Here is a 27,373-nt window from a genome sequence, read left to right as displayed (position 1 = left end):
TTTAACAAAATGTCATGACATGTGGTATGTGTAGTAAGTAGTTTGGCTCAATGATATGTTTCATTTCTTCGCGATATTTTACATTTTATATTTAACTTTTATTTGACCTTAGTTACTGCAATGATATATTGAAAAATATTTATCGTCATAACTCAGCCATTTATGTACAAAATGTAATGAAATATGGTATTTGTTTAGGTAGTTGTGGGATGCAAACACATATGTTCCGTCTTTTGCAAGATTTTCCATTATGACATTACCATGGTCATGTAGTGTCTCAAAATTTGCCTTTTGCTCCCTAAACTTCTCTTCTGTTGAGAAACTGAATATTGGCACGTATGATACTCCTCATGATTACATCCTATTTTGTTTGGAGAATTTTGTTTTACCTTTCCTGACGCTACACAGTAATTTAGATACCCTACCTCTTACAAGCAGACAGTACTGGAAACTAACTATATAACCCTCGCCCTGATACCCACAAGTTAACTACATTGGCTCATACTCCCTCACATTCTATTCTTCTCTGTCTACCTAATGTCAGACGTGCTTATAGTGAACAGAATATTACCTTGGATATTGGTGGTTCTCCTCGAGTTTATCCTTCCTTTGGCACTGATCCACTTCTCTGTGGTATATTTCTGATGTTTGCTTTTTCATTTACGCAAATTATGGTGACCACATAACTGTGCACATCTTTGCACCATGGTCGCCATCTTGCATTTAACAAATCTTGTGGTTGCGAGTTGTACTATCTTCTTAAATTCTTACTTTCATTTTTAGCACTATTAGTAAATCTGTGATAACTGATAAAAAATTGAAAATCAGACATGTCAGTTTGAGATGAGCAGAGAGTGTGATCTTGTCCACTCAGCTGAGACAAAGCCCTGGTGTAATTTCGACATGCTCGACAAATGCAGTGAAACATGAAAAACTGAGAATTCACTCTTTTTTCTAATTTCCATAGTTCCTGTATTTCTGTACAACATAAATTTTGTCGTAAGTTTTAGGGCTGGGACGGGTAACTCGGGTACTCAGGTCGGATGGGTCCTGAGGAGGACCCGGATACCCAAAGCACTACCCGGACCCGTGGTCAGTCCTGTGACATATTGTTTAATGAAAAAACTCACTATGGCTCAGTGGTTCATTACTAATGTTTGCATTTCTTTCTGTTGATGCACACATTCCTTTTGAATTGTATATGTTTCAGTAAAGATAAAGCATCAGTCAACTTCAGTGTACGCACGATTTGATCGTTTCATAAGAGACCATATATCTATTATATGGTCTCTGGTTTCATACATGTATCTAAACAGTTTTGCCAGTTACAAATATCTACAGTTAAACTATTCCCAATCAGACATTGTGTTCCCAACTCTTGAGACATACAGTGGGTACCTGGGTAGGGTGGGGTGATAGGGGGTTGGGTACAGGGGTAGTAAATTTGGACTCGTCCCAGCACTAGTAAGTTAGGTCCTTATTGTCTTTACTGAAGCTTTTATCATCTTGGTATATTGCAAATGGATGTGCAAGTTTCACAAATGGATTGAATGAGTATGTGCACATATACTGAACAACAAAAGTTCCTTTGACATTGAATAAGATTTAATGCAAAGTTATGTTTTTTACCAAATCTTAAACAATTTCGGTTTGCAACAGAAAAAAGACTCCTGTAAGTGTTCAAATGGTTTAATTTGCCATACTGACTTCAGAAAAACATGAACATGGTAAAATGTCAATTTACAAATCAGTAGCGTGTGTGTCCACCTCTGGTTGCGATGCAAGCAACACATCTTCGTCTCATTGAATGAACCAGGCGTCACACAAAGTCCTGTGGGATATCTGTCCATATCTGTTGGAGCCTGTTTCGAAGTTCCTGAAGTGTCTGTGGAACATGTGGTTGACGTCGAAGGCGCCGATCCATCTCATCCCACATGTGCTCGATTGGTGAAAGATCAGGGGAGCGAGCCGGCCAGGGGATGACATTCACATTGTTTTGTTGAAGAGAATCCTGAACAAGTCGAGCAATATGAGGCCGGGCGTTGTCATGTTGAAAGGTAATGCCTGGGCCATGACGTCGCAAAAATGGTAGAACAACAGGGCCGATGATTTCATCGCGGTAGTGCTGTCCATTGAGATTTCCCTCTACCACTATCAAACGGGTCATCTGTCTTGCTGTAATCCCACCCAATACCATAACGCTGCCGCCCCCGAACCGATCTTCTTCCATAACACAATGATTGACGTAACGTTCACTTCGACGTCGGTACACTCGAGTCTGTCCATCGCTGTGGCTGAGGTGAAAACGAGACTCGTCAGTGAATAGAACTTGTCCCCACTGCATGGCCGTCCAGCGTAGATGCTGTCTGCACCTCTGTAGACGTGTTTGATGGTGGTTTCCTGTCAAAATGGGACGTTTGGCAGGTCTTCTGGCGACAATCCTTGCACATCTGAGGGGACGATGTACGGTTTGTGAAGATATTCATCGAAGGCCAGGGATGCTTCTTGCAGTCAATGTTGCCTGCTGGAATCAATTTTGTAGGTGTGTTGTTCGAATCCAGTTGTCTTGTCGATTATTGGTTATGCGTGGCCTGCCACTCCGAGGATGGTCTCTGATGGCATTCGTCTGTTGCCAACTTTGCCATAAACTCCAAATGGTGTTTCTGTGGACGTTAAATTGTCTTGCAACATCACATTGACTCGATCCTGCTTCAAGCATACCAATGGCTCGCAGTCGCTCATTTTCGGACAGGCGTGGCATTTTGTAATGTTGAATAATTGCATAATTTTGTTGTTTTTCTGAGTGGTTGTTGTCAGCACGATGCTAAACACTGCATATGGAACCCATTGACGCACATGTTTTTATACCCATTCTTGGGTAGTGTAATGCATGGGGCTTGCATAAAAGTCAACTTTTGCATGGAATGCATGCTTTTCTGTAGCAGTTGCATTTTTGTGACTTGATTCCATACATGTACTACAATATTGAAAACCAAACTTTACTTGTTTGAAAAATACACTAAAATATTGGTGTCACAGGAACTTTTGTTGTTGATTATATGTCACGAGTAGTATAGGTAATGATGGTTCTGGCTCACTTCCACTAGAGTCAGATTTATAAACCTATACTGCTGCTACAGAGGGAATTTTTTATGCAAAAATGATAATGTGAGTCAGTGATTGTCATGATTCGTATTAAAAGAAACATCAATATTAATTAATAATGGATAAAATTTACTATAGCCCACGATGATATTGGAAAGGTATAGGAGCAATACAAAAATTAGCCACTGCGGCCAAGTTATCTAAAGATGTGGCCAAGGATTGGCTAAAGAAACAAGCAGTGCTGCAAATATACTTACCGGCACCGCATTATATCCCGAGGAAGAAGTTTGATATTTTTACAACGAATGAAGTTCATCAGGCTGACCTCTTGTTTCTTCCCTATGATAAGGTAAGACGCAAAACGTAGAAATACGCTTTAACCGTTGTGGATGTGGCTAGTCGCTACAAGGAGGCTGAGCCATTAACCTCGAAAGATTCAACAGAAGTAGCTAATGCACTGAGTCGCATATATAAACGTGGACCACTAAAATGGCCCAAGTTATTTCAAGTAGATCCTGGTCGCGAGTTTATGGGATCAGTAACTAATCTATTAACAAAGCACGATGTTGCAATCAGGCGTGGTGAAAAAGAGGCCCACCATAGTCAAGCTATCGTTGAAAGATTTAACCGGACATTAGCGGAACGTTTGTTTGGATATCAGTATGGGATTGAAATGAAATCAGAACGATTAAGATCAACTGAATGGGTGACATGATTATCAGCTGTTGTATCAGCACTAAATAAAGAAGTAATGAGATTAATCGGGAAGAAACCATCCGATGCGATTAAAATGAAATCTGTGACTTCCGAATCTTCAGCACCGAGGAGAGGCAAAGAACAAAAACTTCCAGATAGTGTAAGCGTAAGATATTTATACCAGCCCGGTGAACTTGAAGGAGGCCAACATCGTGCAACTGATCCGATTTGGTCTCTTAAGATATATAACATTAGTCAGTTGGTTATGAAAGAAGGCAAGCCTATTCTTTATTATCTTAAAGATGGACCAGGTAGGGCATTTGTACGAGAAGAGTTGCTCATACTTCCAAACGATACAGTATTACCTCCCTAAGTAACCATTAGCATAGGTAGTTACACCATCCTTATCAATCCATTTCTTTGTATCTAAGGGGGATAATGATGTCTTGTTCATTCTTAATCCGTATATCCTGTGATTGTCACTTCTTAAAGTGTTCATCTCGTGTTTGAATGTTCTACCATTGAATAATGTTTCTTTATACTGTTCGTGTTTGATATGCTTTTTTACCACATACTTCTTAACACCCTTAGCTTTTCTTATCTCCCCATTATCAGACTTCTTTATAGAATACATCTTAGGTCTTAATCCGACATACTCCGCTATAGGGGTCCCAGCACATTCATCCTTCATCTTACCTAACACCTTTTTATTTACTACGCTGTGCAGTGGATTATCTTTTGGGTAATCGCTCGTGTAGCACATATCTATTTTTTCTGCCATATCTTTATACACGTCCTCGGTTTGTATTTCCATCAACAAAGAATCTGTGTTGGTATAAAACACCTCGCATCTATCACCGTACTGCTTCCTAAGTTTGTTGTAATAAAGGTCAAACATTAAGTGTTTTGACAAGTCAGGAATACTCATACCATCATACACCGGTCTGTTGAATTTTATCTTACTTTTCTTCATATGTAGTGCGGCTAAGTTGTTATCAAATATCTTGCTTCTGTTAAAAGCCGAAATGGCTATAAGTTTCCTGAGTCTTTCTTCCTCATTAGATCTGACTAATTTAACATCAACACGCTTCCTTTGATTCTCCATAGTTTTACCAAATACTGAGTTATTCATGAGCTTATATAGGTTCTTTTCAAAATCGCTGGTAGCTATCTTTGTTAAATCTGTGTTCAGTCTTATATAGGGCTCCATCCAAGGGCTTTGATCAAACTTTAGAACTCTGTGTATTTTCTTTGTTTTCATGCCTAACGATAGATATAACTGGAGATTTCTGCAGTGAACTATATATTTTGTCTTATCCATCAAATTTGGTACGAGTTTTTCTACGTTAGCTAACCTAGTATTACCCATCAAGGAGTGTTGATATTTCGACATCCAATCTTTATTCACCATTAATCTTTCGGGAGCTAGCGGATAACTGTTATGGTCTTTGTGCAACTCTGTTTGATATTTTAAGTCAACTTATATCATGTACCCTTTATCGGAATCTGTGGGGATCGATATCACATCAATATCATTCACATCAACCCACTCAAAACCACCCGTGGATAAAGGTTGACACATAGCCCATCCGTTCAAATTGTTAGCGTCGAGATATAATATGTGCGTATCGGGTTTACTCGGATCATATCCCTCCACTAATTTATTATTAGCCTTAGAATACGTTTTCGCTGTCATCGATATACCACCTCTTAATCCTTTCTCAACAAACAAGTGCATATCGTAATCGGTGAGTAGTTTTAGTTCTACACCAGTCTTCTTCAACAATGCATCCCACGATAGTCCGGGACTGGAATAGTACCATGCCGGGTCCAAACTGTATTGTATTAAACATGTCTTTCTAAATATCTCGAATATATTGGCGAGTAATAGTACATTGTTTTTAAAGTACAGATCGTGATAATCACCTAAATTCTTACAACCTAATTTATCCCACACCGTCAGAGCGTGTTCATAATCGGCATCGGTTATTTTAGATTCTGTTAAGTTACTATAGAATGATTCGAGGGGTGGTAATTTAGTTTCATCAAATCTAGACCAATCATCCATATATTCGTAAGGATATACACCTTTTCTTAGCAACAAATGCCGTGTTAACTGATCAGTATATTGATTTGTTATTGCAAAGTCATCGGGATTGTTCGCATTAGCTAATTTGTCCAGGGTAGATAACAGAAACTGTACGGAGTCTATGAATCTTAACCCATTACTTTGCTTTATTCTAGCTTTCCCATCCTTGTCCCTATAATGTATTTTTTTAGTCAACGAGAATGATATATATTTTTCCATATTATTAGGAATGCACGTGAAGCCGCCGTCAGTCTTTGAGATAGCTTGCATAATGAGATGAGAATCATATCCTCTAAGGTTATGAAACACGACGGGGATGGGTATTGTTTGAGAATTCATTTTTAGTTTCAAGTTACACTCATTATGCGTGGCTCCCTGATAATTACCCGTGACGTGGCAATTATCTCTTACGGAATCCCCATTCAGGGGTTTATTAAAAACATGACAACTCGCTGACTTCTTTTAGGCCCTCCAATCATCCCTCGTCATACACATGGGTTTCTTACGTGATCAGTTTTCCGTGATTATTCTCTCTTCGTTTTGTAGATATTCTAGGAACTTTTCCGCTGCATCGGGACCTCTGTAAATCACAGGCGGGTTTGTTTTCCCATCATACCTTACAATTATATATCCAAACCCACAAGGAATATGTTCTTGAATTTTGTACGTAAAACTACATTCAGTATTGTGTTCCGTATTTTCTATAGGTTTGATAAGTGCTTCGAAGTCAGGGTAAATTATGTACGGTACTTGCATTTGATTACAATAATGTTCAAATTTTAATATATTTTTGAATGACTGAAAACATTTATAGCTAAATTATTTTGCTTTTCCACCTTATTAATTTGCAAGATTGGTGTAGGTTCATCTATACAATCAAGGTTGAGTCCATCGTTTTGGGGATAGCTCGAAGGTCTATCCGGATTTTTGTCTGCGGGGAACAATGCAGATCTTATCATCATTCTGAAACAGTCATCGCCTTTATTTTTTACATTAATTATGACTTTTTTCTTTTTATAATATGAGGGTAAATCTATATAAGATCCAAATATAAACTATCGATTTTATCCAAACCCGAACCCGAACCTCTATTAGTCCAACGTTCTAAAGTTTCTTGTATCCGTTGAATTGATGCATCTAATGATGCGCTTATAGATTCAGATTCGGTTATAACTTCTTGATTGCTCCAGAAATAAGGTCCGGTATATTCAGTGTCATTTTTACTCAATCACATTTTAACCGTTAGCTGGTATTTCATACTATTTAAATCATCTAACTCCTCGTTAATTTTGCTCGATACGATGGGCTTAACATCATTAACATCCATGTTGGAATTAATATCCATCTTCCAACCTCTTAGATATTTACCAACGCCGGCTGTGGGTACAAATCTTAACTCAACAGGTTGATTTTTATCAACATTAACTGATTTATTTTTATCTAGTAAATCAATCAATTCAGCTTTTCTCATTCGAGAATATCGTCTCAGCCCACTTTTTTTCGCTTGAGCTTTGAGTTCTCTAACAGTCTGGGGTTTGTTGTATTCCAAACCGAGTAAATCAATCAATTCAGCTTTTCTCATTAGAGAGTAACCATGTCGACCACGTTGTTTTGCCAAAGCCTTCAACTCTCTGACAAAAACCATTGTGATGTAATGGTATATGCAAAATGAGTCAAATGTCTAAATGGTTATATTTTCATATATCTAAACACATATTCTCACCAACCTATTCCTCTCGTTGATGTAATCTCTCTTCCTAGTGTAAATAATCTGGTTCCTGACCCTATCAGTGCTGTGTTTCTTGCATAAACAATAACGACCTTTGACCCCTATCCCACATACAGAACATGTATAATTTACATTTCCTTGTCTGATGTAATAAGCATGAATACTGCAGTATATACTGACGCAACGTCGGTTGCATTGAACTGGTTTTCCCATGAGTGTAAATCTGCACAGATTCATGGTTATACACCTATCATATCATTTGTCTAAATGCAAATCACACCTCCACTGGTGAGCAGTTGAGTCATTGCTCAGTTGATACGTAATAGATCATAGCTTATGCATAATTATGTAGCTAAAAATAGACACAGCAGTCAGGGTTAATAGCTGATAAGACTCAGCCAGACATAGTTGATACGTAATAAATTATAGCTTATGCGTAATTGTGTAGCTAAAAATAGACACAGCAGTCAGGGTTAATAGCTGATAAGACTCAGCCAGACATAGTTGATACGTAATAAATTATAGCTTATGCGTAATTGTGTAGCTAAAAATAGACACAGCAGTCAGGGTTAATAGCTGATAAGACTCAGCCAGACATAGTTGATACGTAATAAATTATAGCTTATGCGAAATTGTGTAGCTGAAAATCGCAACTACCGACAACCCAAACATAACAAATACTGTCTCGCTGTCTTTGTGAGCCTCTGACGCTGTATAAAACTGACTTATTGTTGGTCTAGGTATTGGGTCAAGTTTCTTTCCATTGACAAGGAAGTATTCGTGCATGGCAGATTCAACATCCTTTAACGTTTGAATTGAAGGTCCTTGTTTACGCAGTTCATCATTAATAAAATCTAATCTCTCCATTCTGCGTCTGGCCCATTGTGACTGGGCTGTTTCGAGTTGTTCTAATGCTTTATTATGTCGTTTACGCTCCTCTTCAATTCCTTTAGCGTTTGATTCCCTCAGAGTAGAAAATAAATATTTACTCCCCGAAAAAGCTAGAGCATTAACAATAGCTCCACCAACCATCATCGTAATTGATGCCATGATGTTTTTGAACAATACTATGTTTATAAAATATTCAAATGTTTAATTACTTCATTATGTCTTCTGGGATAAGCCCTTGTTTGATTAGCATATCTTTTGTGGCCATTGCTAGTCCTACATTTAGAACCATCATACCGATATAATAACCATTAAAATCTAGCTTGGGTGGTGTGGCTTTAGTAATCATTTTAGCTACCGTATATCGCTGTGTATAAGGCGAGTTTTTCGTACCTAAAATGAGGGGGTTAAAAAGGGGGGTCGTCTTATACACGGAGTCGGAGATCTCACATTTATTTCCACTGGCGATGTCAACCGGCGTCCGATAGCCAGCCCAGCATTTGACAAAAAAACTTCGCATTTCGTCCTAAATAACTGTTCCAATAACTATTTCCATACATAAACATGATTTGTATCTCTTTTCCTTGAATAAAGTTTAATAATTTCTGCAAATAAAGTTGAAATGACCCTTGCCTCGATGCAGATTGTCAAAACACCTGACACGGTAAAACAATCAACATCCGTGAGTAGAGAGCCGGAAGTACCAGTAAGCATTTGCATATTGCACATGTGACCTAACATGTGATAACCGGTGAAGCTGAAATCAATTCCCTCTGTTTTTACAGTTGTATTAACAAGTGTTGGAGACGGAGTGTACAGGTGATTGTGGAATAAACACGCTGAATGTGAAGCAAACATAAGCCTAGTTAGTTACAACATAGTTAATTGGCGATTAAATTACTCACCATTGTCTCTTATATGTTTTGACTTCATAAATGAATTTTATTTTACGGGCACCAATTTGGTGTCGTACCGTGTAAACACAAAATGGCGACGTGTGCTGACGTTACACACGCGACCTATCATTGTAGAAAAAAACAATGCAAGATAAACATATTTTTATTGCATATATAAGGTTTGTGTGCGTACTTGTGATGTGCTTCATTCCAGGTCGCCTTATACACGGAGTATAGGATTTTGGGTTGATTTTGAAGGCGTGTACAGGGGCGTCGTCTTATACGTGGGGTCGCCTTATACACAGCAATATACGGTATATGGGTATAGCCAATGGCCAAGCCGCTGACCACCGCTGAATGATACGCTGCATTTACCAACATTTTACCGTCTGTAACTGGAGTAGTTATGCTTTTATAACATTGCATGAGGACTTCACTCTAATTAAACCTCATCTTGTGGTGCTTGTGCAATTGCAATCTGTGTTTTCTCTTCTCCGGTCTTAAAAAACAACCATACCACCGCTATAATGCCTATAGCATAGGGAGACCTTTAATCGGGCTATGTTCAGTATTGTGTATTAGTTTTGCCTTCCTCGCTAGTGCACCCTTCCTACCAGCTGCGACTTTTCGAGGATTCTTAGTCACTCTGGCTTGTGATGCAATCGCTTGTTGTGACTGTGCAATCGCAGCTTGTGGTGTTTCCACAATCGCTTGAGTTTCGTCATTCACTTGTGGTGCCTCTTGTTGTGCAATCGGGGATTGTACTTGTTGTATTTCCGTCTCCATTATTAGTATGTTTAGATTGACTATACCTAGCCGTTATTAGAGCAGTGGTAAGTGGCGCAAAGAACATTCCGTATCTATGATAAAACTCACAGCTTACTGCATTTATAGCGGGTTCGATGAATGGGTCTTTCTATAGAGTTTCGCATAAATACATGCAATTTTCTGCCAGGATAGGAAGAAACGTACTAGCTACAGCTGTGTATAGTTGTAACATAGCCAAACCTATTGTTTTAGTCATGGTACTTCCAAGTCTAGACTCGTAACACGCGTATAGTTTTTTTAATTTCTTCATCGGTCATGTTATCAATTTTTTCAGCGGTATAATTTTCCACCAAATATTGGGAACATTTTCCACCGGCTACTAAAGCCGCAAGTCTTTCTCTATGTTTATCTGAAGATTTATCTGCAATAGGCTCTGGCTCATCTTGGAGCAGTTGTTCGATAAGTTCTAAGGAGATATTTAAGTCTAACATAATAAAATATTGCATATCCAATACAGCCCCATATAATAAACTGTTGTAAAAGAATGAGGATTTCAAACCACATTATTACATAATAACCACTAATGTTCAATATATCATATTTTTGCTATGTTTTGCTATATTTGCTATATTTGCTATATTTTGCTATAATTTTGCTATAATTTTGCTATAATTTTGCTAAATTTTGCTATAATTTTGCTAAATTTTTCTCAGCAGTTGCTATTTTTGCTATATTTTTGCTATATTTTGCTATATTTTTGCTAAGCAATTGCATAAGCTGCTGGTTGATCGAGTTTACAGTGCTTCGTTTCTGCTAACAGTTTTCTGACTTTATCTCGTTCAAACTTGGTAGAAATAACATCATTTTTGCGTGGAATTCCTCATTCCTAAATATGAAAGCATATCTTTCTTTTTGGTAAGTTTTTTACTCGCACTGCAATCGTCTATTATGAAAAGGGTTGATTCTCCTTTGTATTTTACGTGACATACTCGTAAACAGTCTTGTAAACGATCGCCGGATCAACTTTGTACACCTCCGTATCAATCATTACCCAATCTCTCGATAGGTATGTTTTATTTACGTTTATAGTCGGCACAGAATAATAATATGGTCGAAAACATCCCGATAATGACTTTGTAAAATATCTAGAATAAAAGCTGTTTTTCCGCAACCCGTTTGCCCGCAGATGATAGCGCAGTGCGGTTCTTTAGGTAAAAGATTATTAATAGATCACTTGCACGAATCTTCCATTCTGTATATTAAGTTGCATGTCCATAATCACGTACAAATATATGTTTAATTTACCAGCCGTTTCCTTATCTGTATAGTAACATCCTCACTAGCATTTTCTATTCTCCGCCCACTACTGTGTAGTTGGTCATCATCTGTGGTTTGCATGTCGAGCCATAGTGCATCCCCGAGAGACAGATCTTTTCACGACCTCGTTAACTTCTAGGCTTCATTTTATAGAAGGGAGTTTTTTAATCTCATCCCACTGTTGATATGCTCGCATACCTTGACTAAATAGTTGATTAGGCATGCCCTTGATAGTCAATTCTACTTTTGTAATCTTGGGGTTGTAGAACGTTTCGGTATCTCTTTGAAATGCTTCAGAAGGCTCCTCAAACAACATTAAAATATCCTTCAACGATCTAGCAGGGACGTTTAGATTGATATTCCATGTCGTATCTCTTTTGTTCCTGGTGATCTTTCGGTATCGAAGCACGCGATCGTACGAAATGGCTAAACTTCCTGTATACTGGTTCCGAATTTGTCTTGCTAATTCAGGATCTGTTATCATATCATACTCCAGTGAGATTTTTGTCAATAGAATAGCTAGCCATTTTAACCTCAGCAAGTTTGATTACTCTGCCGTAGTCATTAAAAGTGAGTTCGTATTCTAACCTATTGCCTAGGGATGCTTGATAAAAGGGTATGTGACTATCTACTAATTCAAAGTTGAGCGGAATATAGAATCGGTTAACTAATGCATCAGCAACAGCCTTATCTTCTACGATGGTATTATCACCAGTAGAAGCACCCACACAAAGTCTCAATGTGTTCTGATTACAAATACCTTGGTACTGTAAGTTTTCCCTTTCTTTACCCGTTCTCCAGAGATCCATGAAACAGAAGTATACATCGCTATCGTCAATACTCAAAACCTCATTTCCGCTAAATTTAATCGCAATTTTCTTAACAATCGCACGACCTATGTTCTGAACGAGCTCCCTCACAGTGTCAGTAGAAGTCAAACTAATTGTAAATGATAGCCGGGCAGTTCCTGGAACTAACACATCGTGAGCTCCCAGATTAGGAAAGCGAACCAGAAGTGTTTGATTCTGATCAATGGTACTCGGGTTATTAGTTATAGTTACAGACTGACGAATTGCTTTGACCCCTAATGGATCCCGAAGTCTATGCTGTGGGTTTAACTTGCGTCCGTATTGCGAAGACATTGTAATATTGAAATTATGTAACCTTATATTTAATATAAAAATGGAAGATTTTAATCTAAATAACATAACTGATACTAGTTCAATCGAAGAGGGTACTGATGAAACCAGCTTTGGTGGCATGAATCTTAATGATGAACTTTTGGACATGACTATTCCAAGTTTACAACAGATAGTAAAGGAGTATTGCCACTGTGTGGCTCTCCGGATATTGATCTTATGAATTCTCGTACTCGTAAGCCCCTAGCGTTGTCTACGATAGCCGGACGTCGTGGTGCCATCAACATTGTTCGTGATGAATTAGGTTTTGTAGACTACTCACGAGAAAAACTTTCTGCGAAGACTACTAAGGTTCTTCGGACTGTGCGAACTGAACTCAGTGCCATAGATAAAGATCATTTGGAAGAAAGCTCGAAGCTGGCCTCAGACGGACTTGGAGAAATCTTGGATACCTACTACAATAATTCCACGTACAGCTACCATCCTCGGGGCTCAGTGTTAGGGAATTACAAGGCCTTGACACGGCAATGCAAACAATGCGGGGAGAGCTAATCAATAATATAGCCAAGCTATCTGAAATCGACAAGCATATAGCTTATGAGAAAACAAAACTTGAACAGGTGGGTGATGAATTCAGTAGACGCCGTGTTGCTGAAAGATTGCGTAACTTAGAAGACAAAAGATCGGCCCGTCTCGAAGCTGCTTCGAGTAATAGAAAGGCACATCGTTCACAAATCAGTCGAATTCGAGAAACTATCATTCAAGTCCTCAACGCTGATACTACACTGGCCGATAAAATTAAAACATTGTTCAGAGAACAGGGGATAACCATTGCCAGTATTTTAACCACATTGGGATTTATTATATCGACTTTGACTCTTGCGTTAACCGGTGGAGGTGGACCACCCACACCACCCACACCACCTAGTGATAAGGATGGTGGATAAAAAGCATTTAAAAGCATTAGGTTCAGCACTGGGAAAGCTCACTGGGAAAGCCGCGTCTGCACTTCCCGGTATAATAGGGAGTATTGTTTCCTGGCTCTTGAATTTATTAGTTAAGACCACCACTTGGCCTAGTCAAAACTTGTGGGCGCTGATCATAGCAATTGCTGGGCTGTTGTACGAATCCGTACGAGACTATTTATCCAAATCATGAGTAAACCAGCTGCGACTCCACCTGCTATAAGCGCTGTTTTTTTCATTGATATGTTGTTGATTTTTAGCGGCAATATGTGGTGGAACTTGTGGTTGTGCTTCAGTAGATGACTGTGGTTTTGAAGATATCTGCGGCTTGACTATTCCCGTTTCGCCTGTGTTTGTTTGCGTTATTAATTCGGTGTTTATACGTGTTTTTGTTGATCGGAAGCAACCACAATTTTATTATTATTATAGCCAATCACTTGACCGATCTTAAGTTCCATATTACTCGGAGACATGTATAGTCTTGCCCCATAAACGTAGTCTACTTTGGATTGAGCGTACTGTAATACATCTTGATAACCCTTTATAGAAGATGGTATGTCAACTGGTGAATTAATAGCATCCTCTACATATGAAACAAACTGTTTTTGTGCATCGAGCGCCATCCCAGAACCAATTATTCCCGTTCGGTTTGCGATTGTGCACCAATAATTGCCCATACATAAGTTCTTATTGATTCATTATAGGTAACTCTTACATATCCTTGGTGTGTAAAATTATTTTCTGTTTTATCATTAAGAAATTCATTCCAAACGTTTGCGGGATCGTTTAGTTGCACCAACTTTGTAACACTATAAGGCAAACCACTCTTAAAACTCATAATATCTCCTCTCCAATCATTACTTGAAAGTTCCCAGCCGTGATACCAGTTATACATTTTTAAATAAAGATCTTGCATTCTTACATAAAGTTTGTTTGCCTGTAACAATCTAAATAGATTGAATGTTTTTTTGTGAAGTTGTTTGAGTAAATCATCACTTCTTCTTTAACAGTTATTTGTCCATTGTACGGAACACCTAGACCATGGTTAAGTCCTTTAATATGCCAATCTTTACTCGTAGAAATACCAAATTCCTGACAAATACGTTCATACGCGAACCTATTGTACGGATTATTTGAGGAATTCCATGCTCGATCCTGTGGTAATGGGGCACTAATTTCTTTAAGTATACGTCTAATCTGATAGTACGCGTGAAATGATAAAACAGACTTATTTAGTTCAAATCCGGGGGCATAAAGAGATACACCACATCCTGTTGTGGCAAACCATACGACAAAGTTTAACTGATTCTGCCAAAATTGCATTTGATTGTGGAATCAATCATGCACCATTTTATTGCTAGTTGCCATGACCCTATATTTTTCAAAGATATCAGGGAATTTAACAAAAAACGTAGCACCAGAGGCACTTACTAAAATCGGCTCATTCGTAATGTAAGTTGATTTCATATTTAAGTTATGATATAGTATCCTTGTATATTTATAATATAATATGTATGTTACACTCCCAGAAAAACAAATGGCCAGTCTATTCAACTGCTTCATACTATCGATAACTCGGCTGGGCAACTTGAAGTCGCTCTATGCGATGTAACGTATTACCCGTGTCGGACCAATATAAGTGATGTGAGAGGTAATAATGAGTTAATACTAGGTGTAGAATGGCATACTATACCTGATGGGTATTACAGCGTATGCTCACTCAATGATGAAATTCTTATGCCTTTGGGAGCTAGTCTGAGTCGAATGGGATGCTGATTTTAAGCGCTGGAGAAAAGCATGTAAGGCTTTTCCCGAACATATCAGCTACACTTGGATTTTTTAGAAAACAAGTAAGAATACAACCCAACAAAACATTGCATGGATTTGAATTACCCGATTTAGTTCCTATAAAGAGTTGTGCATACATCTTGATTAGATCAGTACAACGGACAATATTCAACTCGAAAGTCCTTCAACTCTGTTAAGAGCTGTTCCAGTCAAAGATGAAAAATACAATAGCGGTAGAATACAATAGCGGTAGAACGGAATCTTTCTCATCATTACAATATAAAAAGTTTAAGCGGGGTATTATTTCAGACCTCAAAATATCTGTATTAGATGTAAAACATCAACCTGTACATATAGGATACTTGAGTGTAACACTCCATATTATAAATAATGGTTGATTCATCAGGCCCTGGAATGCATAACCTTAGACAATGTAATATCATTGCGCTTTCCGATCTTGGAGACACCGAAGGATTCGGTAAACCCAGTACCGATGGCAAGTTATACGCTTTACACTCACAAGATAATGTATACAAGCGGAAAGAAGTTGTATTCACAGCTGATCTAGGAGATTTAAGTGATGTCGACGTTAGTAGACTCAATAAAAACACTTCATACAATCTTACTCGCAATGATGATAATCGAGTGGCTGCTGAATATCGTCATTGCCCCACCATATGTGATGATGGGTAAGGCACATCAATTAACTAAGATAATAAATAGTGGGGTCGTACTCAGGGCTTCTATCCCCGCAAAACAAAAAAGTGTGTTAGTTGCTCCCCTGCAGGAAAACCCAGGTTATACGTTATTGAGTCGTCCAGCATTAAAAAATGTCAGTTTAAATTTGGTTACTGAATTCAATGATATAAAACATAACTTGAATGCTATATCTGATCTTTCTTCACTTATTATTGAAGTCTTGTTTGGAGATGCACCAGAAGATGCCTTCGAGATATTACCAGGTCTATCAGTTAAATGGCTTAAGAAACACGAGCATCAACGTTGCAGTATTATTTATATGGGAGTATCACCTGTTGCAACCCTTGAGGGGGTAAAAGTTAGTAAAGGTGAAAGCATTTCTCTTGCTAAGATATTTATGCCACACAATATACATTTATTAGGTTGATGTATACTCTCAAAATATTTAAGCAAGACCAATTAAAGACTATTATATGATATAATAATATACATTATGGGTTTATATCTGGTGCTCGATGAAGCATCTGAAAAGAGAATAGAGAAGGAGAGGGAGTTGAGACTTGGATTGTATAAAAATTATCTCAGAGCTGTGAATGCTCTCGATGGAGTTGACACCGCGCTTGTAACAGCTGGCATGGGACTCAGTGTAGCCGGTGTTGGTTTATTATCAACTATAATCGCCGCGCCTATCCTACTTGGTATGGAAGTAGTGGCCGGAGTCTCAGGACTGGCAGGAATAGCGATAAAACATATTTCTCGTAAGTTGCAAAAGAAAGCATTAAAACATGATAATATTCGGATACTCGCTGAAGCAAAGTTGAACAGCATTGAGGATCATAACAGCACTGGCTGAGTGTAAGATATCCGGGGATGAGTTTTGTTTAGTGTTGTCAGAACTAACCAAATACAATGCAATGTAGCAGGAGATTCGATCAAATTCTCGTAAGACCAGTTGTATTAGCGAAGAAGAGAAAATAAAGTTCATAGAACAGGGGAGACAACAAGCGCGTCAATTATTCCGTGCCAAAACCAAACAACTGGTTGGAGATTAAAAATAGATTGTTTCCTATCGTTGGATCACATTTAAACGAATGCTTACATAAGTCTATAATAACCTCAACAAAAACATTTATGCTCCGGGACAAAATTATCAAATGGCGAGAATTACCACAGGGTAAATATTATATCAGTGATGTCAAACCAATCAATACGGTCATCAATTGTTTCTTTCCAATTTCGAAAAAGAGTATATAGTCTGGTCTCCTATTAAATGAACGAAGAACTTAGTAAAAATGTTGAATATCACTTTGTTCAAAATAATGGTATGCGTATGAGTAAAAATAATAGAGAATATTTTCATTACAGTTTAGTTGAGTCTCATGACAGTCATTGAATCACATCATCTTTTTTGCATAAAAAAGTCCCTCTGTAGTAGCAGTATAGGTATATAAATCTGGCTCTAGTGGAAGTGAGCCAGAACCATCATTACCTATGCTACTTTATGAATGTTCTATTGATCTTTTCAGTTATTATCCCCCGCCCCAACGAAATGGGTTCCGTCCGCGTGCGTGCGTGCGTGCGTGCGCGCATGCGTGCGTCCCGAAATCGTTTCCGGAGCATAACTCAGAAACCGTTAAATATTTCTCTACGAAACTTTGCATGTCTATCAGACTCATGCTGAACTGGTGCCTTTTGCTATTTAGGAATTTTAGAAATTTTTATTTTTTACGTTTCCATGGCAATAAGTTGGACTTAGGTTCTATAAGGGTGCTGTTCGTTTCCGGAGCATAACTCAAAAACCGTTAAATAATTTCTTACAAAACTTTGCATGTTTACCAGACACATACTGAACTGGTGCCTTTTGCTATTTAGGAGTTTTATAAAATTTTATTTTTTAAGTTTCCATGGCAACAAGTTGGACTTAGGTTCTATAAGGGTGGTGTTCGTTTCCGGAGCGTAACTCAAAAACTGTTAAATCCTTTCTTACAAAACTTTGCATGTCTACTAGGCACATACTGAACTGGTGCCTTTTGCTATTGAGGATTTTATAAATTTTTATTTTTTACGTTTCCATTGCAACAAGTTGGACTTAGGTTCTATAGGGTAGAGTTTGTTTCCGGAGCATAACTCAAAACCCATTCAATACTTTCGAACAAAAACTGTGCATGTTTACCAGACACATACTGGACTGGTGCCTCTTGCTATTTAGGAATTTTAGAAATTTCTATTTTTCACGTTTCCATGGCAATAAGTTGGACTTAGGTTCTACAGAGGTGGTGTTCGTTTCCAGAGTGTAACTCAAAAACCCTTAAATACTTTCTTACAAAACTTTGCATGTCTACCAGGCACATACTGAACTGGTGCCTTTTGATATATAGCACTTTTAGAAATTTTTATCATTTATGTTTCCATGACATTAAGTTGGATTTAAGTTTTAATATAGGATTGGTTTACTTAAGTAGTATAACAAATAAACTGTTAAATATTTCCTTGCCAAACATTGCATGTCTATATATAAAGCGCATACTGAACTAGTGCCATTTGATATTAGGAGTTTTAGAAATGTTTATTTTAGAATTTCCATTGCAGCTATTTTGACATGGGCTAATAGAAATGTTGGGTCAGTTACCTGGTTTTGGACCATAACGTGTTAAAATGGGCGGGGGATATAGATGACTTTGTCAACTATACGCTTGTTATGATATGTTTAGGAACTCTTTGATATTAAACTCAATTTATTTTTAGAAAGCTGGAGTCAAAGTAATGGAAAAAAATGATGCAGTCAAGTCAGCTGTTTCCTACCTTCAACACATTACAGCTTTGTGTACAACATGTTAGTCACATACCTCTGTGCAACTAGATTTGATTAATGCTCATCTGATTCCAATATTCTACATGATTGCATATTACTGTAATTAATTCTATCAATCTAGATTATATTTATCCAAGTACCCAAATCTGTACCCACATTCTGGTTTATGCCTCTGATCCACGTGGCACTGGTCACACGTGCGATATGATTGGGTGGAGGCATTATGGGTAGGGAAACACTGTCACATTAGAGAAGAGTTCAATTAATGTCTGCCACCTGACACTGGACATTTCCTTCAAGAGGTAGAAGGGGGTGAATGCAATTGGATTTCTTGCTGTATAACATACATCACATTTCATCCCACGTTAGGTGCATTTGAGTGAGTTGCTGCCAATTGTGACAAATCGTGTTACTCCATGATATAATGTTGTACCACCTTCCTCTGAAGAGACATATCTTGTTCCCTTCTTGTTTGATGTTATATAAATTTCTTACACTTGACTCCAGGCTTTGGAGGACAGTATCGGATAATATTTCAATAAAGTGTATTCTGATGTATTTGCATTTATATCTGATTCTCTTTTGAAATGCTTGTATATTATTATAATTGACAAAAGCAAATTAAGCAAAAGCTTAAACTGTTGTCTACAGGTATTTGGTGTTAATGATTAAATAAGCAGAAACTCAATTTTTGGGCTCAATTCTTGAATACACTCAATAAATGTGTGTGTAAATTATATGAAGTCCCAATGTTGCAAGTACCGTTTCCATAAATCAATGTTTAAATTTACAAACCTTTACGTTAATTTATGTCTAAATTTGCATAGCTTTAAAAAAAAGATATGTCTAAATTTGCATAACTTTTATGTAAATATATGTCTGTATCTATGGATCAGTAAAGTTTTTAAAGGTACTGGGGTTTTTTTCAGTGAGAGCTGTGTTACCTATGACAGCACCATTTAGAAGCTGAACATGCAGTATGAGATTTCACTTATAAAATTTTGCACCATCAGATCTACAAGTAACAGACAGCTACATTGTAAATGCTAGGTTTATTGTCCTTCTGCCTTGACAATATTAAAACCAAACTAAAGTACTGTCGGAAATGCTAGAAAACTGCTTTTTGCCTGTTAAAAAGGGATATAATTTTTCACAGACTGTTATTGAAATATCGAGTAACTACCGATCGCCCTACCTGTGCTTTGAAGTATTTCAGTCACAAGGAGTCCTATCAACAAGTTTACAGGAGACAAATTCGAACGAAAACATGAAGTTCACATTTATTCTAAGTCCAATGATGGCAGTCTGTAATGGACTATAGAAATATGCGCACGTGACTCCGTTACAATGATAATAATGTAGTCTTCATAAAACATCTACTCCACACACAAAAATCATTTTGAGAAAATTCTAGATGCTGCATTTTTTTGTGTTAACATTGCTCCCATGATGCATGTTACATTACACTTGCATAGCCATAACCAAGGTACACGATATGGAATCTGTACTTGGAAATGCATACAAGATCTTTACACTTTAGAGAGATAGAGGGAAACCATTTATTAATTTAGATAGGGTGAATTACCGAACTGCCCAAGCTATGGTGCTTTCAATTCATACCATCAAGTCTACGGTATGATAAGAAAACAAAACAGGTATAAGGGTGGTCTCAAAAACAAAACTGGGGCGTAAAAAGATTTAGACAATGCTTTGATACAGGGTGATTAGGCGTATAGTGTACAAGCTTTATGAGCAGAAGGTAACCCTGACTTGTAGTAGAATTTGGGAAGAATTAAAGATACAATTAATGTTTCCCGAACTGTACTAACTATTGCTCGCAAAGAGATGGGATTTCAATACACTGCGTGTGACAATGACCGAGCACTTTTCAGGGGAAAATATTCCATCCTGTCTCTGAGGTCAGATTATCTCCGAACCATTCATAACTATCACAGTCAGGGCGTTCAGATAATTTATCTTGGTGAATCATTCCACTGACTACATTTGGCTATTGGCAGATGGATAAAAAGCACCCATGGTACCATCAGATAAAGGTAATCGTGTCATTGTTTTTTCACACTGCAACCCATGATATGGGTCTAATTGATGGATGTTTTCGAGGCGAAAAAGAAAACTGGTGATTTTCATAAGGACATTATAGGAGGTGATGTGTTCATAGACTGGTTGGAACTTCAGCCATTGCCCATTTTAAACAACGTCAGTGTGATTGTCATGGGTAACGCCAGTTAATATAACGTCCGGGAATCAGATACTGTCGCCCAAACCATGAGTAGTCTGAAGGCGACCATACAGGAATATATGACATTGGTCGACTTCAGACCATATGAAACCAAAGTTCAACTCATGGAGAAAATTCGGCTGAATAAGAAACCAGTTAAGTACAAGACATATGTGCTGGCGGCACAACACGGTTACGTTGTGTACAGCAGTCCCGACATTGTGAGCTCAACCCTGTTGTGTCTATCTTGGCTAAATGTACAGGGTTCGAGGCAAGACAAAACACAACATTCAAAAGTACAGATTCATATACGTCATCTGCGGAGATAAATGCTACCTCAAGAAACCATCTGTAGAACAACAAATACTTCTGGATTCCAAAACCGCAACCTTCCAATACCCATCCCGTTTCATAGCTCTTAACTAGTCCATCATGTTTCCAAGCAAATTTGATGCAGTACATATCCTAAATTCCTACCTCATCAACGCATGTCAATTAAGTACAATAACAGCAATATTTTGAGACCATCCCCAGCTCTGTGACATTTGCAACTGGGAGAATGCACGGGACTGTGTGAGGTCATCACCTCGGGACTGGTGTTAGGTAATTACCTCAGGTTATAGGCCATTTCATACATGCATGACAACACACGAATATTTTCTAAGTTTATCATCATTTTACCTGTAAAAGTACATTTTAAGGGTAATCACAGTGTCAGTTAGGACAGGCTAGATTAGGGCAATTCATGTCATTTTGATTTATGCTCTTTTTATAGTCCTATGACACCTGTCCTGTGGGTGAGAAACCCATTTGAGATAACTGGTATCAAACATATGTGTGAGATCGAATTCCAGGCCCGTGATTGGCTACTCCATGGTGATGACCTGAGGTCAGATGATGACGGACTACTTTCCTGAGTGTGAGTCATTCATAAGTTGCTCGTTCTTCAGTCGAATGTTCACCTACATCTGTATTGAACCACAGAACCACAATTGATTATAAAAATAAACAAACTCGTCCTCGTCTGCGAGTTTGTTTGGTATTATTATCAGTTACATTATCTGTTGTTATGTCATCATTATCGGGTTTTTTCAGAGTGTAACCCCCCTGGATACCACAGCGACACATATGTCCCTCCTCTTCAACCCTCACTTCGAAATCGAATAAAATTCAAAATACATCACGCAGACTAATACACTTCATGTGCACAGTTTTGAATTCCCCCTTCTGTTTATCATTTACTGTCATTTTAGGCAATTCAAAATTACTGAAAGTGACTTCTGAAAATTAGATACATTGTAAACCTCGCCAAATCACAATTCACGGCGTTATATAAATATATATTGTGTGTTTAGAAATCTAAATATCGGATATTTACTCGAATAATTAAAGTAGAAAACTAGCATATTAGCGATCACGGGTATCAAATCACTACTGATAATTCTGAAACGTCGCTGATAAGCCCAGAATCGTTTAGAATGTTTTGGAAATTACGCATACACGAACGCCGAAGTGTACGTTCCGCCATATTGGATTGGATTGTGTTTACAAAATTATGAGACGCCTATTCGATCAGGTATATTTCAAACTCAGCTGCTATACATGCATCCCTGAATTCCTCATACATTTTCGAAACAATGCATAAATGGTCTTTGTCACCAATGCAAATTATCTAGATGAAATCATACGAAATAAATTAGGTATGGAAACGAAAACTGTGCTCGGAAAACTGTACTTGTAAATGTAAACAAAGCAAAATTCAGATTTTACACTGTGTAGCATTTGTAGAGGTACCTTCGTCTAATTGGTGCATACATTGGCTCAATCACGCGTTTGAGAATATTCATGGGAAGAGTATCGTTGCACTAACTATGGTAATAAACATATACACATTACAATCTTGTGGTAAATTCAACAGGAGCCGTAAACTTTTCCGTCCTGTGTGACGCCACGACTGACGCTAAATCACGCACAACGACGACGGTAGTTATCTGATTTTCTGACTAATTCTCCTTGTTACATTGGAAAACATGGTAAACAAATAACAGTACACAGATTGTCAGAATGTTTCTGATTACTTACGTGAAACATTTATGTGTATACGATCCCACAATCAACGAAAATCCTCCTCTGGAAATCCCACGTACTGTTGTCAGTGAACACGTCATATTGTGAACGTCGGTCACCGGTAGTGATGTCATACGGAAGTAAACACTGTTGTACATATTTGGAAATTTCTTTGAGGTGTCAACTTTCAACTTGGCACCCAGCGTGTTCTTTGTTTTTGTCTAGTTTGCATTTTCATCATCGCCTTGATATTCCACAGATAAGACGGAAACCTTTTTGTGTAGGGTCACATTATTTATGAGAAGTAAGCAGCACATAGGATGACGTCACTTATGACAGTGGTGTTATGTATTAATGCGCTACTACAATCATGAGAATAGACAAAATTCATCGGTTCGATGCTAAAAAGGTGCGATTTTAGAGTGTGTAAGAAACAGATAACTGCACTCGTGCCTGTCAGATACCATTGATCTTACAACTCGTTGTTACAAATCGTATCTAACTCGCTTTCGCTCGTTAGATACGTTTTGAGACACTCGTGTAGTAATCTCTGTTTATTAAATGAAGCCAGAAAAGCAGTTTTCTAGCATTTCCGACAGTACTTTAATGCAATCAGACTATGGTAGATCTTCGGTGCTCAGTTTGAGCTTCATGAAACTGTATTCTAATTGGCTACACCCCTAACTACTGATTTGGGAATGCTAGTCAGTGTCAGAAAACATTTGGAGTAAATGAATACATACACAGAGTAACTGTATTTTGATAAATGATAAGTAAAAATTGTTTCTTTTGTGACAGAAATTGTGCAAGTGGACCGACAGCAGTGTTAAACTGAGCAGCATGGACAGACACACTATGAGCCAGGTAATATCAGTCATTGTGTTATACTGTACAACATGCAGGAGGACATGGTGCTCAAACCCTTCCACCCTGTCATCATTAGCTCATCTGGCCTGGTGGGAACTAATCAGATTTCAGTGCAATTTCTAAGATGCTTCACAGAAAGAACAAAGGTGCTGACATTACTTTTTCTTCACATTTACTGAGTTAAATCAAAATGCTTTTCAAATTACCACCCCTGTAATATAACGTATCCTTGGTAATATAGGTCTGTCCTTCCTGTCAATCAAGATGGCGCATCCTTATTTGTTGATCGGAAAAATAGTTTCATACAGTGAATTCGATAAAACTCATTATTTAGTTAACAATCATGGGAAGGAAAAGCAGCCATGCTTATATATTGTAGAAAATGTAATGGTGACAGTTGCGTTGTTAAAAGTTTAAATCTGTACCTTGTTAAAAGATATCAGACAAATAGGCTGGATGCTTTGTTTCCACATCATCTTGTGAATCTGATGTCAGATTGTTGGTATTCTCAGCGGCCAATGGGTCAAAACAGTCTTGAAAAGATGTCAGCCAACTCCCACACTTTGGAGTTTCCCCAAACCATTGTGGCTGTACCAGCAGCACAGCTCTATGTCTGCTTTGGCCCATGCACTTTTAGAATGTTTAGTGTCTCATTTTTCAGCTTTAGATAATATATAATATAGCAGGCATACATTGTATGTGTCACTTGTACATTGCATATACTTTGAAGATCTGGGGAAGGACAGGTCTTCAGCAACCCATGCTTGCCATAAAAGGCGTCTACGCTTGTCATAAGAGGCGACTAACGGGATCGGGTGGTCAGACTCACTGACTTGGTTGATGCATGTCATCGTATCCCAATTGCATGGATTGATGCCCATGATATCAATCACTGGATTGTCTGGTCAAGACTCGATTATTTATAGACCGCCGTCATATAGCTGGAATATTGCAGCGTTAAACAAAATTAAAATCAAACAAACATCATGCTAATTGTTCTACTCCTGAAATTCCACACCCCAAGGAGCTTAGTCGTGAATCTGCACTGACGATACTATTTGTCAGTCTAATATGTGACAATTAACTCCCACAAGCTGATACAGACTGCTTTCAAATCTCAACCTCTGCCTACAATAACATCACTCTGCCCACTTACATCATCAAAACAATCTGTAGACAACTACACAGTACTCAGCTTATCACATAACAAGATTGACACCCAGCTCATCTCACAATAAACTGCAGTCTGTTTGGCTTGAAATGAGAACGATGAATACCCTGAACACAGATATTGTTGGGTACAGGGTATTCATTGCTGTTCTGGGTACAATGTGTAAAGCACATTTCTGGTGTCCTCCACCGTGATATTGCTGGAATATTGCTAAAAACAACGTAAAAAACAATACTCACTCACTCACTCACTCATTGCCGTGTACCATATTGACATTTAATAGACTATTCCCTATTTTAGTTATTTTGCAATATATCTTCTCATTTGGAGCCAAACAGACTGTAGTGACTTTAATATATATATAAATGTCCTTGTGACCTTGACAGTATGCTTGTTTTGATTGCCTGCCTTTTAATCACATGTTTATTTCTTGCAGTTGATGCAGCCCTTGCTGCGTCTTAGACAAGCATGTTGTCATCCACAAGCAGTGCGTGGGGAGTTCCTCCCAATACATAAAAAGTATGTAGTAAACATCGGGGTTTATCTGTAGAAAGTTACTTTTTCACTTTTCTAAGTTATCCTGCATTACTCCTTAATGCATTAACTGCTTGTTCTACATAAGGCACAAGGATCAGTGAGTGTCTGATGGTGCACCTCTGATAGTAAACGGCTTCTCCTTGACAGAGCTTACGACCTCGTTACACCTATTCGTCGATGACTCTCTTCAAGGATTGGGAGCACATCTGGAGGGTCAAGTTGCCTCAGGGCTGTGGTCCACCGTCAACAACAGTGGCACATCAACAACCTGGAACTAGAGCTGCTCATACTGCCTCTCTCGCTCTGGACACTCCAGTGCGCTCAGATCACCATATCTATGGACTACACCGTTGGTCAATCGTTCTGGTTTTTCCATCTATTTGATCAGCTGTAACTCCAGTCTTGGGTCCAACACATCCCCGGTTGTCGCAACAGGACAAGGAAGCTCACACACAGTGGAAACTCCATCTGGATGCCTTGTCTGTCAGCACCTAAGCCACCCCACCCCAACATCGACCTGTTTGACACCAGCCAGAACTACCAGGTTGAGACCTTCATATCACCAGTACTGGATCAACAGGCTTGGGCAGTAGACAGTGTCCCCTGTGAAGGACTAAAAGCATATGCTCTTCCGCCGCCAGGGTGCTTCAGAAGATCAGATCGACCCAGAGCCGCATTCTGACTTTGATCGTGTCTTGGTGGCCAGCGAGAGGCTGGTTCGTGGATCTCAAGGAGATAACTGCCGGCAATCCCCTCACAGCAAACGGCCCGATCAGGCTCCGGACAGGTTACATCTGCAGGCTTGGTCCATCTACAAAGAGCCTTAAGTGCCACATGCTGTTCGGCTAGAGTGGTGAGGGCAATTACCCTAGTGCAAAGACCATCTACCAGGAGTCTGTATGACAATAAGAAGCGCTCCTTTGAGAGGCTTTATGAAGAAAAACACCAGGATCCCACCTCTGTGTCTCCCCAATTCTTGCACGAATTTCTACTTTTTTTGCGTCACAAGCGTCGTCTGAAGGGCAGCACCATCATGCCCTACCATGTGGCCCTCAACTCTGTCTGTGCAGTTCTGGAAGATCGGAAAATGACAAAGATTCAGGAACTTAAACCTTTACTACACTCCTCCTGGCATGAAGACCAAAAGGCCAAGTTTCAACCCCCAGCATGGCTTCGCGTCATCATTCCTCAGGCCCATGAGGCTGCGGGACTGGATCCTCCCAGAACCAGCAACCAGCACGAAATCCGGGCAGTTGCCTCCACCATGGCAGTTAACAGCAACTGTTCCATACACGCCATTATGGAAGTCTGCTTCTCGCGATCTGACGCTGTCTTTGCCAGTCACTACCTGCAAGGTGTTGCAAGGCGTACACAGCTTTGGTCCTTTGGTGGTAGCCCAACATGTCACCACTACAAGACACCATTGACGCTTCCACATGTCCAAACCTGGCTGTGCGACCTTTTGTTTTTACTTCTGAAGGTATGCCCGCCATCAGATAAAGTGGGATACCTTCAGATAAAGATGCATTAAGGAGTAATGCAGGATAAATTAAAAAATCTAGTCAAATCTAGATTTATCTTTGTATACTTATCCTGCATTA

General features: G+C 38.6%; 1 protein-coding gene across 3 annotated transcripts in view; it reads left to right on the top strand.

Annotated features, from left to right (window-relative positions):
* The window catches only part of LOC124114713 (E3 ubiquitin-protein ligase SHPRH-like), a 460,251-nt gene that overhangs the window by 212,301 nt on the left and 220,577 nt on the right, over positions 1-27,373 (top strand). For all 3 annotated transcript variants that reach the window (XM_046475414.2, XM_046475413.2, XM_046475415.2), the window contains 2 exons: positions 23,996-24,061; positions 25,672-25,754. In XM_046475414.2, coding sequence (XP_046331370.2) covers positions 23,996-24,061; positions 25,672-25,754 — 149 coding nt within the window. The remainder of the gene's footprint in view (positions 1-23,995; positions 24,062-25,671; positions 25,755-27,373) is intronic.

Source organism: Haliotis rufescens, unplaced genomic scaffold, assembly GCF_023055435.1.
Source record: "Haliotis rufescens isolate VD_foot unplaced genomic scaffold, xgHalRufe1.0.p SCAF_5, whole genome shotgun sequence".
NCBI classification, from domain to species: domain Eukaryota; kingdom Metazoa; phylum Mollusca; class Gastropoda; order Lepetellida; family Haliotidae; genus Haliotis; species Haliotis rufescens.
The sequence above is the reverse complement of the archived record's forward strand: the minus strand, read 5'-3'. Positions and strand labels throughout refer to the sequence as shown.